Source organism: Eumetopias jubatus, unplaced genomic scaffold, assembly GCF_037043125.1.
Source record: "Eumetopias jubatus isolate StellerSeaLion01/CBP00866 unplaced genomic scaffold, mEumJub1_p1.0 scaffold_9, whole genome shotgun sequence".
Taxonomy (NCBI): domain Eukaryota; kingdom Metazoa; phylum Chordata; class Mammalia; order Carnivora; family Otariidae; genus Eumetopias; species Eumetopias jubatus.
This window is the reverse complement of record NW_028274815.1, coordinates 274,078-289,165: the sequence shown is the minus strand read 5'-3', so window position 1 is coordinate 289,165 and position 15,088 is coordinate 274,078. Positions and strand designations below refer to the sequence as shown.

General features: G+C 37.9%; 1 protein-coding gene across 1 annotated transcript in view; it reads left to right on the top strand.

Annotated features, from left to right (window-relative positions):
* Positions 1–716: 716 nt before the first annotated feature.
* SH3YL1 (SH3 and SYLF domain containing 1) overlaps positions 717–15,088 on the top strand; it is a gene marked incomplete at its 5' end in the record, with an annotated part of 28,442 nt that continues 14,070 nt past the window's right edge. Inside the window, 7 exons of the mRNA XM_088026246.1 lie at positions 717–861; positions 5,109–5,219; positions 7,879–7,992; positions 10,208–10,272; positions 12,964–13,076; positions 13,929–14,057; positions 14,472–14,640. Of these exons, the coding sequence (XP_087882372.1) occupies positions 717–861; positions 5,109–5,219; positions 7,879–7,992; positions 10,208–10,272; positions 12,964–13,076; positions 13,929–14,057; positions 14,472–14,640 (846 nt within the window). The remainder of the gene's footprint in view (positions 862–5,108; positions 5,220–7,878; positions 7,993–10,207; positions 10,273–12,963; positions 13,077–13,928; positions 14,058–14,471; positions 14,641–15,088) is intronic.

Below are 15,088 nucleotides of genomic sequence, written 5' to 3'. Positions count from 1 at the left end.
CCCCACCCCCAAATCAAATATCATTGCACTTTGATTATATAGATTTATATTTTATATATAAATTTTACACATAAATATTATATGTATTTTGTTATAGATAAATTTTATATTTTATATATGAGTTTTATAAAATATATACATACCTGCTTTTGTTCATGCCTTAAAACATTGACATGAATGTAGGATACTCCATATATCTTTATGCAACTTATTTTTCCTTTCTATGTTATTCCCATTTTCCCACGTTGGTGTGTGTGTATCGAGTTTGTTTGAAGTTAGAGAATACAGTTTTAATGCTACACCAAACCGTATTTATTCATCCTCTTCTTGAGGAAAATTTGTTTCCTTCTTTGAATGTGTTTATTTGTATGTGTTCTTACTGGTTTGCTGTTAGGAACACTGCCTCAGTGACCATTCTACGCACATTGTGTTGGTTTCCAGCGCTGTCAACACATTGCCGCAAAGTGGCTGGCCCGTAAGAACAGAAATTTATTCAAGGTGTCAGCAGGGCCACGCTCCCTTCCCAAGCTTGTGGGGGACCCTTCTCCTGGACTCTCTGAGCTTCTGGGGGTGGCAGATGCTCCTTGGCTTGTGGCCACATTGTCTTCCCTCCTTTGTGTCTTCTTATTGAATCCTAAATGAAGGAAATTCATCATCAGATTTGGGGTCCACCCACCCAGGTAGCCAAGGATGATCTCACCTTTAATCCTTAATTACATCTGCAAGGACCCTTTTTCCACATAAGGTCCCATTCTCAGGGGCCAGGTGGACGAGAATTTGGGGGCCAGCACTCAACTCACCAAGGCCTCAGTGAGCACACCTGTGGACCTTTACCTGCGATTTCACCTCGGAGTAAGATAGGTGGGTTGTAGGCACTGCTCGTGTCTGCCTGTCCTCGCTAGGGCCCTCCACTGACTTCTGCCCCTCCAAAAGACAGGAGACGCCCCTTTATACCACAACCTGCGCTCGCACTGGCAGGCCTTCACATGCCCGTCAACCCAAGGGATGAGAAATGGGGACTCTCTGGCCTTACTTTGCACGTCCAACTTTTCAGGTGGTTACCAGCCACAGAGTTTTCGTCTTCTGTGAATTAACTAATTGAACACTTTGCACAGTTTTCTGTTGTGCCTCTTGTATTTTTATTGATTTTTAAAGATCTCCCTGTATTCTGAACCCTAGATCTCTGCCATTTATGCATATGACAAATATCTTCCAGGCTGTCACTTATATTCTTATTTTCAAATGTATGTTGATACAACTTTTTCTTGACTTTAATGTAGATGAATATATCTGTAGTTTCCTGTAATTGTTGTGCATTGTTTAGGGCATTCCTTCATTGCCCAGATAATAAAGATATTTTCTATTACTTTTATTCTAAAAGTACTAAATTTTGCCTTTAGTATTAAGGCATTCAGTTATTGAAATTTTTTGTGTATGATGTGGTATTATAATCTAATTTTATTTTGTTTTTATTTGAACGACCAGTTGTCCCAGAATAATTTATTAAACTACCATGTCATCTCTGCCATATATTTTTAAATATGTGAATGCACATATGAATATATTTTTCTTGCTTTTGTCATGAAGGTGACATTTTTAATTAAGTGCTGTGGATTATTCAATAAATCATGTTGTGTATGTAAAAAATACTAGGTTCTTCATATCCTATACCAATATAAGTTTGAGATGGGCCAAATAGTTAATGTAAAATATAAGCTCTGGAAGAGAATATAGAATAGTGGCTGTTTTCATTTAGTTTTTGTTTGTTTGTTTTTTTAATCAAAGCCTTTAGTCACAGTAATAGAAAGATGAAACAGTAGAAAGCCCAGAGAAATGTTGCCATATAAATAAAAGCAAATGCTGAAAAATTATATTTTTTTTTTTTAAAAAGCAAGCAGAGACATAGACTTGCAACATGATTAAAATTATAGACATAAGGAGTATGGCACCAGAAAAACAGACAAAGAATGTGAACAGAAAATATGCAAAACAGGAAATGTAATCAAACAAAAGAAAAATTCACTGGTATTCAGATAAATTCAAATAAAATTTGTCATCCTGTTTTTCTGATGTACGGACTTTGCTTTTCCCAATGTCACCCGTAACAGTGGAATTTTTTATGGTAATACCCAGTGTTCTAAATGTGGGTAGTATTTTGGGGTGCCTGGGTGGTTCAGTCAGTTAAACTTGGGTAGTATTTTTAGGAGACAATTTGGTAATATAATAAACAAATTTTGGGTTTTTTTGATTTATCAATTCCAACTCTTAAGACTCTATCCAAAGATGATTGCCAGCCAACAGTCATATCTATAAAAGCTGAAAATGGAAATAATCTACATATTTAGCAATAGGGATCAATCGCATACACTAAAATGCAGACAGTAGTATTGGTGGATATTAATAGGGGTGGCTTTTTTCTTCAATATTTACATATGTATACTTTTTCCTCTTTGTTTACAGTATGCTTATGCCATAATTTCTGATCATTTAAAAATATAGACTTTTTTGTCATATTTGGGCCTTTTGCACTATGAATTTGAAAAGCAATTCTCACATAATTTCTGGTTCTTTTATGGTTTGATTTTTGGCATTTCAAATTGTTTCAAATTTGGAGTTTATCCCTGTGTAACATGAAGCGGTGGATGAATTTTTTCCTCAAAGATCACTATTTATTGTGTAATACAGCTTTTCTACAATGGCTTAAGGTGCTATCTTTATTATATACTAAATTATTTTGTGTATTTGGGTCAATATCTGAATTTTCTATTTTGTAAAATTGGATTTTCTACCTATAGTCACATCTACTATCAAGTATGGAGGCTTTATAGCATGTTGTGGCTTCTGGAAGAGTTTGTCCCCCTCATTCTTCTTTTACCTACTTTTTCCCTATATTTTCTTGCTTGTTTATTTTTCTATATGAACTTGTGAATCATTTTGTTTAATTAGAGATACTTGTAAAACTTAAAAGAGAAGATGAACTTGATTTCATTAAGACAAAAGTAGAAAAACCATCGTAAGGGGCGCCTGGGTGGCTCAGTGCGTTAAGTTTCTGCCTTTGGCTCAGGTCATGATCTCGGGGTCCTGGGATCAAGTCCCTGCATCGGGCTCCCTGCTCAGAGGGGAGTCTGCTTCTCTCTTCCCTCTGCTGCTCCCCCTACTTGTGTTCTCTCTCTGTCAAATAAATGGATGAAATCTTAAAAAAAAAAACGTAAGAAAATTCGAAAGACAAATGACAAATGGCAAATCAATATCTGTGACTTAGAAAAAGGCTAATTTCCTTACTTTATAAATTAATAAGAAACAGAGAAATACCCCCCTCATAGAACAATATGAAAGATTTGACAGGAATGGAAAGATATTTAACATTACTCAACAAATAAAAGCACACTGAGAGGTTCATGACAAAGAAACTTACTGCCACTTACTGTAAACCCCTAGAAACTGGGCAAAATATAGTGAGTATCTGCTCTCACATGTTGGATGCCAGGTGAGTGTGTCTAGGACCCCAGGGAAGAGGGAGAAGTGAGCTGAACCCCAAGACTGCCCATTTTCCTGCCTGAAGGCCTGTCCAGGGGCTGCAGGGCCAGGAAGTCAACCCCAGCTCCTGCTCTCACTGCACGAAAGAGACAACAGGCTTTGGGGAAGCCAGTGAAACTGGACTCTGCAAAGCAGCCTCCCTAAAGAGAGGGCTCAAGAAATCTGCAAGGGATCACAAATCATTGGACGAATACCAAACCCTAGGTGTACAGGTGAAACTTCCAAGGTGGAGCAAAGAACCACTATGAGGAAGCCATGAGTGAATAGTTTTCAGTTCAGTGGGGGTTGGGTGGAAGTAGTTCCCACCATCCGAAGGGGAGAGAGCTCATTAAACCCCTGAGGACACAGGGAGAGAACCCAAAGAGTCACACCATAATTGTAGGGCTCACGTCAAAAATATAGGCACCGGAGCTAAACACAGAAGTAGGCCCGGGAAAGACTGAGCTGACAAGCAGGTAACTCCCTGCTACAAAGGGCGCCAACCCGAAAGAAGACAACAGAATCTAGCCACCCGTGGGGCAATATTAACCATATCTAGCATCCACTAAATTTTCCTAGAAATGGCCAGAAACAGGAAAATCTAATCTATAACTAGGAGAAAAATCTGTCAAAAACAGATCCCAAAAGGCCAGAGATGATGCAATTATCAAACTAGGATAAAAAGGCATCTTTTAAAATATGTTCAAGTATTTAAAGAACAACATAAATCGATTGAGGACAGAAATGGAAAGAACCCCCCAAAATGGCACTTTCGGAGCTGAAAACATCATCTTTGAAATGAAAAATGCGTTTGAGGGCCTGAAACAGATGTGAGGTTGAAGCCTCTTGATCTCTTTGGCTCTTCGGATTCCTTTGTCTTGTGAGAAAGGGACGACCCATCCCCACATACCTCAGGTCTGAGAGGGTTTTCTGTGCCTTTGTGGGGATAAATTCATGCTTGCATGACTTGGGGAACACCAAAGCCAGCCTGAAAGGTAGAATGCTATACAAACACAGGGGAGTAATCACTCAGTTCCTGAGTCTCTTAGAATTTTACTAATAAGAATAATCTATACAGATAGTTCAATATTTTGACAAAAATATCCAGATATAGTAAATTTTATATTTTTTATTGTAGACAGTTGTAAGTTACATCTTTTGTTAATTCTTTAAATTTTAAAGTTTTTTAGTTAGTACTGAGGTGAGTTAAGAATTACAGAGAACAGGGGCATCTGGGTGGCTCAGTCAGTTAAGCGTCTGCCTTGCCCTTGGGTCGTAGTCCCGGGGTCCTGGGATCGAGCCCTGCATCGGGCTCCCTGCTCCGCAGGAAGCCTGCTTCTCCCTCTCCCACTCCCCCTGCTCGTTCCCTCTCTCTCTCTCTCTCTCAAATAAATAACATCTTTAAAAAAATGAATTTATCAGGAAAATAGAAATGAGACAATAATTTGAGGATTTCCAGTTCATTTCTTTTGTCTAGAAGGATACAATTGATTAATGCTCAATTGTGCATGAGAAAAAATGAAAGTATAATAAATTTCTAACTCATATTTACCAGATTTTTTCATTAAAATCTCCTTTTCTTAATCTTTCAGTGAATAATCCTATACCTTCCAATTTGAAATCGGAAGCAAAAAAGGCTGCTAAAATTCTAAGAGAATTCACAGAAATAACTTCCAGAAATGGACCTGATAAGATCATTCCTGGTAAAAAAATATATACCTCTCATTTCTAAATTTGTTTTGTTGTCTAAGTTACTTGGTGTACTCCTTGAGCTCAGGCAGAGCACCCCCTGAGAGCAGCAAGCCCTCAGAGCTCCGTTATCCTCCTGGCTGATATGCCGGATGGTCTCCTGGGGCCCCCATACCTCCCTTTGCCCTCTACCTTTGTGGAGGCTCCCTTCCCTGCTTACCCTTCATAGTGCCCACCTTGGCTTTCCCCAAACTCACCTGTTATTGTCCTCCATTTCTGAGGTCTTTGCAAGCTTATCTTGCAAAATTACTAGTTAATCTCATGAACCAATTTAATTTTGGATTTTCTTTTTTGAGATAAGATTTTTACATTTTATAGTGGTTGAAGAAGACGTTAATCAATAATTCCTAACCCAACTGTGCATCATATTCCTTGGATCATTAAAATACAGTGCCTAATTTCCCCCCCAAACCTGCTGAGTCAGACCCTTGGAGCAGAGTGGCTGGAATTCTAATGCAAGGCGGACCACAAAAGCCCTGAGTCTAGAGGTGGGCTTTTGGGAACCACTACCTGTTTGTTCCCACTCCCAGTTATTTCTATAGGGTGGTTCAAAGAGTACTCCTCCTTTCCAGGAGGCACAGATTCACATGCAAACTGGCTTGGGCACTGCTACAGACTACTTTCCCTCTTAATTAATCATGGGCGTGGGAAACTGTTCCTGCATTACAAAAACTAGTTTAACTTCTTTTTTTAAAACTAGTTTAATTTCTTAAGCCAGATTTTTAAAGTTATTTAGCAGACCTTTAAATGTTAAAAAACTTTAATTTGTTGTTATAATTATTATTATTATTTTGGTCCACTACTCCCATCAAGAAAACCGTGCTACATAGAGCCTTGCTACTCCAAGTGCAGACTCGACCAGCAGTTGGGCATCACCTGGGGGCTTGTTAGAAATGCAGTGAGGCTCCACTGAGGCCTCAGTGGTCAGAATCTGCATTTTTCACAAGATCTCCAGTGATCTGGATGCACATACCAGTTTGATAAGTACTACTTTAGGACTTGAAGAAAATTCAACCAGAAAAACTGAATTTTCAGTAGCAATATTCTGAAGCAGGAGATAGAAGACATTTCTTGATATACATATCAGCATCTGCATACACAACATCCTACTAGCCCAATTTATGGATAAATTGTATCTCCTGACATAGAAACATCTGAGTATGAATTATTTCTCATGGATTTTGTGCAGTAAAATTCCATCAGGGAATCTGTAATCAGTGCACCTATATTATAAATGAAAAGCTAATTCGCAAATTATTTAAGCATTATTGGTATTTTAGTGTCCCCAAATTTGGGTGGAAAATCTGTAAAAACAAACCTGACATTTAAAATATGCTCATCGACTTTTGCTCTATCTAAATAGAGGCAATCCTGACCGTACACACATTGAGAGTGGAGTGTGAGGGTAGAGGAAGATGTTCTGCCAAAATGTGGTTGTAAAAATAAACCTATGTAATATACAGTAGAGCTTTCAACCTCATCACAATATACTTATAACCTGTTAAAATACAAAATGAAGGCACAGCTAGTGGACTGCAATCTAAAAGCCCAAACTTGTTTTCTGTGCATCGCTTAACTACAAGTAACATCACATATGTCTGCACGCTAACTTCCTGCTCTTGGGTGAGTTATCGCTGAGAGTCTATCATTAACTAAAATTTTGAAGTGATGTGCATAATTATATCAGAAATTTAGTGTTTTTCTAGGGACTTCCAGAAAACCATTTCTGTGTGTTTGAGTACAGTGTCTGGTTTGACTTTCTTGATGGAATATTTAACAAAAGACAAGAAATCTAACAGTCTTAAAAGTGATGTTGGGGACCAAGAGTAACTTCCAATGTTCAGGCTTCCCTTGTTATTTGAAAGATATACTGTTGTGTGAATGAATCCACAGAAAAGGGAGGTGCAGTGTTTGGGGGTGGCACATATATTAGTAGCTCATTTTATGTAATGAAGTTCCCCAAAATGTGAATGAACCAATATTGTATAAATTATATTCTCAGTACACTAATAGTTGTGTGTTACTTGAATACTTGAATGGATGATTTTATAAAGTTAATATTTTAAAGTGGCAAAATCCCTTGTTTTTTCTGTATTTGAATCTAATTTTCATATTCATAAAAGGTGAACTGACTATACGGCTTTAAGGTCAAAGTTCTGCTGTTTGCAGGACGCCAGTCTTTTGTCAGCTTTCTCCTTAGTACTTAGTTCCGTATGGATCTTAATCACTTTGAAAACAATAACTTGTTTTTTATGAGTTATATTCTCAGTTAATTGAAATTTCCAAATTATCTGTCCTGCTAGTAGATGTCAATAAAAAGAAAATCTCATCCACATACCTCATTTATTATAGCAGTTGCAGGGATTTTTTAGCACTTTGTATGTTATGCATAGCATTGGAAATACACCACAAAGAAGGAGGCCGAGTAGACAGCCTTGGGTCCGTGTGCTATGTCAGCGAGTTTTATTTGGCTCATACGTGCTGTTAAGACTGGAACTGAGAACCCTGCGATCCTGCCCAGCAGAGCTTTGTGTGTATTGATCTGCTTAACGCTCATCTATTCAGGCAAGTCCACTAAAAACGTTCACCTGCCCGTTGTCTTTAATTTTGCAGCCCATGTAATTGCTAAAGCCAAGGGCCTTGCGATTTTATCTGTGATAAAAGCTGGATTTCTGGTAACTGCTAGAGGAGGCAGTGGGGTCGTGTTGGCACGTCTTCCAGACGGAAGTAAGTTGCTTTTTTTCATCTTGGAAACATTGGGCAGGGAGCATGATAGGTTTCCTCATGCCCCCTAACGTTGTTATCCTGGAATGTGCACTCTGGATGTCCCATCAACAAGGACAGTGAGCCTTTCCGTTTCTCTGCTCCTCTTAAAATAGTAGACAAGACTTGGAGGGGTAGATCTAGCTTTGTCTTATGTACGATTTGTAATTCTTCCATGGAGCAGTTATTGAACATGACAATATTTGCATTTCTGATGTTAAATATGAATCTTATTTTTCAGCTTCGTGAATAACTTTTCTTTTGTTATATGGAAGTTGATAAGAAAATCAGACCCATCTGTAATCTTTCTACTATTCCCATAGGAAACCATAAAAACTGAAATTTTTCTTTAAAGCCTGTACCTAAGGTGGAAGCACATCAAGATCAATGCAATTTGGTTTTACTTTCTAGGGTGAAGACTAATACTTGATTTTTCAGGGATAAAATCAAAATATATTTCCCTTAATTCCCAATATTTAACTAACATTTATAGTATATTTAAAACATAAGTAGTTTTGTCATAACTAACTATAATGCTTTTTATACCAATTTAACATTCTCAGTTCACTCATATAATTGAACATATTTCTCTCTTAATAGATGTTTTTAGTGTAGATAATTTAATTTTATTCTGGAAGAGAGCATAACACAATGACAGTAGATACATCTGGGTGTTTGTGGGGCACGTGGCCACTGAACCTCAGTGGTGAGGTCCGCTGTGTCCTGGGATGTGTCCCCACAGTAAATTAGAGCCTCTCCCTGAAGCTGTGGCCCAGCGCTTCATGGTTCAGTCCTTGCCTACGAAATGAAAACAACAAACTTCTCTTCTTCTCAAGTACTACCCACATTTTCATGAGCAGAGTTCCCACAGGATAACCAGACAAAGTCGAGGCAGATTCAAAGGTTCTTCAGTGTCTGTGAAAACTTCCCCTTGGTGGTTGACAGGGAGGCTATCTGCAAAGGTAGAGGCCCGACAATCTCTGTGGTCTCTCAGAACCTCAGGGAGCACCTTTCTACTGGGCCAAATCCCTACATTTCTCTCTCCCGCCTTCCTGAGTACCAGCTGCTCTGGCTGCAGAAGTAATTGCCCAAATGAAGCAGCATATTCCCCAGATCCTGGCCAGATGGGCAGTCCTCAAACAGGGACAGTTCCTAACATAGGAAATGGAAAACAACTTTGGGATTATATGACACTAATTTCTGTAATCAAAACTCCCCTAAGCCTGGATAGATTAGTTCTGAATATATTCAAGCAATACCCTGTTATCTAGAACACAGAATTAGGGTTAGGAAGCTAACAAGCATTTTCAGAAAGTACTTTATCTATACTAACCCACCCTTCCCCATCAAATTAATTTTTTTCCTAATTCAAATGGAATTATTGTACTTAGTTTTCAAATGTAAGGAAATATATCTTGTTAAAATCTTAAAAATCTTGAATTGATAGCCTATTTCTTGTTCTTCTACTAGGCACAAAAGACCAGTTTTTGCCCTTAGAAATTTACAACAGAAACAGTTTATTATTGTGTTACCCTTAGAAATGATTATAGTAAACTTTTTTAAATGCTTTTGCTCTCTTGTATCTATGATAAAATTGTAACTAAGAACTAGAATTATACAGCTCAATTCTTTTGTGAAATATTGTGTAAATGTTGAGAGTTGAAATGATCAAATGCTATGTGTTTAGTAGGTAAGGATTCAATCATTTGATATATTATGCATGTTTATAGACCAAGATTAGGGGACATGGATTTGTGAGTCTGTGAGCCTCAATATCTAATACCTTTCAAACATTTTTAACTTAAAAATTATATATGCTTCAGGGCGCCTGGGTGGCTCAGTCATTAAGCATTTGCCTTCAGCTCACGTCATGATCCTGGGGTCCTGGGATCAAGCCCTGCATCCGGCTCCCTGCTCTGCGGGAAGCCTGCTTCTCCCTCTCCCGCTCCCCCTGCTTGTGTTCCCTCTCTCGTGGCGTCTCTCTCTGTCAAATAAATAAAATCTTTTTAAAAAATTATATATGCTTACTAAAGAATATTAAAAACACAGGGGAAATACCAAAGTCTCGTTATTTTTAAAAGAAACATTATTTATTCTCACTGTAGCATTTTTCCTTCTCATATTTGTGTGTCAAGGGGTTTTAATGTTAGAGTAACGTTTGTTTCTTTGGTTTTATTAGAATGGTCTGCACCTTCAGCCATTGGGATAGCTGGGCTTGGTGGAGGATTTGAAATAGGAATTGAGGTAAGTCTATAAACATACAATTGCCATTCTCTCTAAAAGCAGCTGAAACTTAACTACATAGAACTTGAGAGACTACCTACTGTTCTTATTTCACCACTGACGAAATAGATTTTATTCTATATATTTCATTTTCTGGACAGATCCCCACCTACAACTATCTAACGTACACCGGTGTTCTTTCATTTTAGAGTAGAATTTTGCTCATTCAGGCTTTGCTCTGTTTCCATCTTTAGCACAACTGTAGAACAGATAGGCTTCAAATCGGGCTGACTGTACTTGGCCGCGTATGGCTTGCTGATTGCAAAGCTGCGTATCTCCACAGTGGGCTGTTGAATAAGCCAGAGCTCAGATCCTGGGCATACCTGGTTTAACATAGTGTATCTTCACCTGTGGCAACACCCTGTTGTGTTACATCCGGATCCTCCAATTACTTCAAATGCTGGCTTTGCATTGTTTCATTTTGTAACTTTGCTCCTAATGATTATGGCCTCTGGGGGGAGGGGGGCTCCTGGCTACATTACCCTGTACCTGTTTGCTGAGGTTTGTTACTCAGGGGTTATCAGGGGTTAACATTCCTCCCCCAGCTTTTCCTGCAGGTAGTTGTGCTTTCCTCATTCTTTTGTGTAAGAATTGAATTTAAATGCAGAACTGGCATCTTATTTATAGTTATATCTCATTACAAACTTCTTAAGAAACCTTATCAAATTTTCAATGTCTATTTTACAGTGTTTGTCTTTTGACAGTTTTCTTTCAGGGAATCTGTTTTGCTGTAACTCTTAGCTATAGAAACAAACCAAGAGCTGCTGGGGCCCTCCTGCTCCTCAAACTGTCTGTGGAGCTTTGACCTGGTTCTCTCATTTGCGATATCACCAAAGAACACAGGATTATTTTACTTTTTTTTCGAGAGAACTGAATTGAGATGAGACATAAAATTAAAGGATTACTTTTTTCTTTAATGACTCTTAGAATTTTGCCTTATTTAATTATACTAAGATGTACCAAGCAGAAGGGGACAATATCAGTCAGGTATTTACATGGTCATGGCTGGAGATTTATACTTTCTGCCCGTGTATATACCAAGCATTATGCAAAGCAATTTTATATATATTACCTAAAATGTATATAAGATATAGCTCATATAATCATTGGCAAAATCACTTAATTTTGCATAAAAGTGCTAATTCTGTATTATTCAACACCACAATCTTCAGAAATTGTCCATATATAAAATGGAATTAACAGTTGATATGAGTCAGGGTAAAATATTTCATAGGGGTCAGTTAGCTGGTATATTTAGTTTGTCCTATGGAACTTGAGTGTATTTTTTTCATAAAATGGTTCAAATTAAACATTTTTTAAAGAGTCTACTTGTATTGGATCTCCATTAGGTCTTTTCAAGTGCAATCTCTTTTGGTAGTAAGTATTCTTCTGTGGGTCAGATGAAAACATTGATTTTAAAACACTTATAAAACATTAAAGAACTATATAAATTAAGTAATCTTTTAAACATCAGTCTGCTTGGCCTTTGCATATTTTATTGAGTTGTGGTAAACATGCCAAGTTTTACAAATGATTTCAGTTAATCCTTTAAACAACCTTATATGTATGTCTATGCACAAATGTATACAGAGTCTGTTTACAAATGTGGTTCCTATTATTATACCCACCTTAAAACAGAGAAGCAAGCTAAGGTTTCAAGCTGCTCAATCATTTGCCCAAGATCACGCAATATGCAAGAGGCAGAAGTAGAATTCACACCCAAAGAGTTGGATTTTTAGCCCAAATTCTTAGCGTCAACCAGTACACCTCTCCTTTTCTAGGTATGCATGACACACACATCTTTGATCTTGAGATAGATGAGTGAGGTGGGTCCTATTTTGCAGATTTCACATATGAAAAGATGAGAGATCCAAAAGTAGTCAGAATACGAGGTCACACAGCTCCCTAGGAGGGAGCTGGACTGACGCTCAGGCCTCTATCCTCCGAGGGCTCTCCGTATTTTTGGGCTCTCACTGGACTTGTATACAGCAGTGGTGAACACCTCTTCCATGTTGGCATGTCTTGAGCATTATTCCCACATTCTAATTTTTGCTTTTACTTAGAGAATTAACTGAGTAAGAGGCATTAACTAATAGTTAACTAGCTTCCTTCTGATATTTTGAATTTCTGCACCTAAAAGAAAGGGACAGCGTGCACTTTACTAGTGGTAAACACACGGCCTTGCCAGGGATTCCAGTGTGGAAATGTCACTGAGAACCCTGGATCTTATGCCCTTACTCCTAGTCGTATGGTCTTTGGCTTGGCTTTCTTGACGTGTTTAGTCTAAGGGAGTACTTGTAATCTTTCTGGCCTGTGTTGTATCTATTCTGACTATCACTAGGACAGGCCACTTAGCCTCACCAGACCCCTGTCACTACCTACATTACAAGCTTGCTGAGAAGATTGGGGGTATGCCCAGAGCCCCACAGTATATGCAGGGTGCACAGTGAATCCTCAGAGGTGTTTGCTTGACTCACCTGTGGAAATATCTGTTCCTTACATCCTCAGCTCAAAATAAAAATGATTCTTCTTTCATATTCTTTCACTGTCTACATTGAAATTCTTGCTACATTATATGGTATATATTTGAGTTTTAATCAGCATATATTTTAAATGACATTTACACATAATTATTTTTAAATAAATTTTCAGGTATCAGATTTGGTAATAATTTTGAATTATGACAGAGCAGTAGAAGCTTTTGCAAAAGGTGGTAACCTGACACTTGGAGGGAACTTTACTGTGGCAATTGGGCCCCTGGGAAGGTGAGTACTGCAAAGTACTTTCTGAACATCTGTTGGATAGTAATGGTTTAAAAATTATACAGGTTTGCACTAAGAGGAAGCTTGAATTGAAATGAAACTGATTTATGATTTATATATGTCCTAGAGGGTTTGAGGTTGTTTGGAAATAAGAAATTTATAAAGCCCACCCAGGGTAATAAAATGAGAAAATTTGAAACTAGAGCACACAAAAAGAAACTAAATACTTTAGAAATGTAGGCCATTGTATCTACCGGAATGGAACATACAATTTACCTTTAAGCTCTGAAGGAGCCAAGTCCAATTTGATTAACTGATAAAGGGCAGCATTGATCAAGAAAGAAAAAAGATTTTCTTCAAACTAAATTATGGAAAATTTGAAATAAAAGTGTTTCACTAGAGTGATGTTTACAGTATGTATAGTACATTTTACCTCTCTGTTAATGAATGACTATTTTTGGGTCATTTGAGCAATGTAGAAATACCAAAAACTCAGACCATACAGTCATCCAAAAAGGTTTCCAAATTCCATGAAAATGCTCAGTGTAAAAAGAACCCACAGTCTTTGGTATCTTAAAAGGTACATTCCTGTTTTAAGAAAGGAAGACAAAGTTGGAAAGGTATGATTATCACACCCTTTGATAATGGTTTTAAATAATGTGCCCTTCCCCATGCCCTGTCCTTGCTCCGGAACCCCCTAAGCACAACTAGCTCAGGACAACAGGAGGTAAAACATAAAAGCAAGTGAAGTGAGAACAAGATCATTCTTTTGAGTGAGAAGTGTGGTGCTGCTCAACTAACGATCTTAGGGCCCATTCTCTCGTGGTTCCAGGATGCAAACCTTCTATTTTGCAGGAATTTAGAAGGAAATGTTGCCCTGAGAAGCCCCACTGCTGTCTTTACATACTGCAAATCCAGAGGACTCTTTGCTGGCATATCGTTAGAAGGCAGCTGTTTGATTGAAAGGAAAGAAACTAATCGGAAGTAAGTGCAAGCCACATAATTTTAATTGATTTCAGGAAAGTATGATGAGAAACATAATACTTCATAGATTCACATAGTTGTTCAGAGTTCAGAGTAACATTGTATAATCTCTTTTAACACAGCATTTGACTCTAACTGTATATTTCTTTATTTAAAGATTCAATATAAAGTAATATGTACTTAGAGAAAATCTGAAAAAACAAAAAAAAATTGATGGTGATTGGCTCTAGAGATGAGCTTGGGGGAGTGAATTTAGGGGTTTAACATGGGTTATGGCTTGTAGTTAGTGTTTGAAAAATAGTATATATGAAATACTAGATGTGAGTAAATGCCTACACACAGGTGTGTGTCCTACTTTTAACTCTAGAAAAGATCTACATCTATAAATGCTCTTAATTTGGTATTTCTTATTAGATTTTATTGTCAAGACATCCGAGCTTATGACATTTTATTTGGAGAAATACCACGACCTGCTCAAGCAGAAGAACTTTATGAAATTCTTGATTCCTTTACTGAAAAGTATGAAAATGAAGGTCAACGAATCAATGCAAGAAAAGCAGCAAGGGAACAGAGGAAGCCTACTGTAATGCCTGGTTTTTACATTTCTCTCAGCGGTCAGAAGACTTTTCTTTATATAGAATATTCTGTCCTTGATATCAGGTTCCCAATAACCACCAAACGTCCCCCATAATTTCATTTACATAAAGTTCTTTTGAAAATGTTGTATAACTTTGATATGTCATCTGTACAGATTTCAAGGGGAAACATAGTTCGTTTTCCATAATTGCATCTCTCCAAGGACATGACTTGGTAACATTAAATAATGATACTAACAATGGCTGCTGATACTGAGGCCTTGAAGGTCAAGGATGTTGTGCTCCGAGCTCCACGACATCCTCTTGGAGCTGATTGATCCCCATGATACAACGTGAAAACGGACACACAAAGCCTCAGTTGTCACTGCCCTCCCGGGGTTTGCTGAGCCAGCCACCAAGTGACTGAGGTGCCTGGATGAGGCAAGCTTCCCGTTA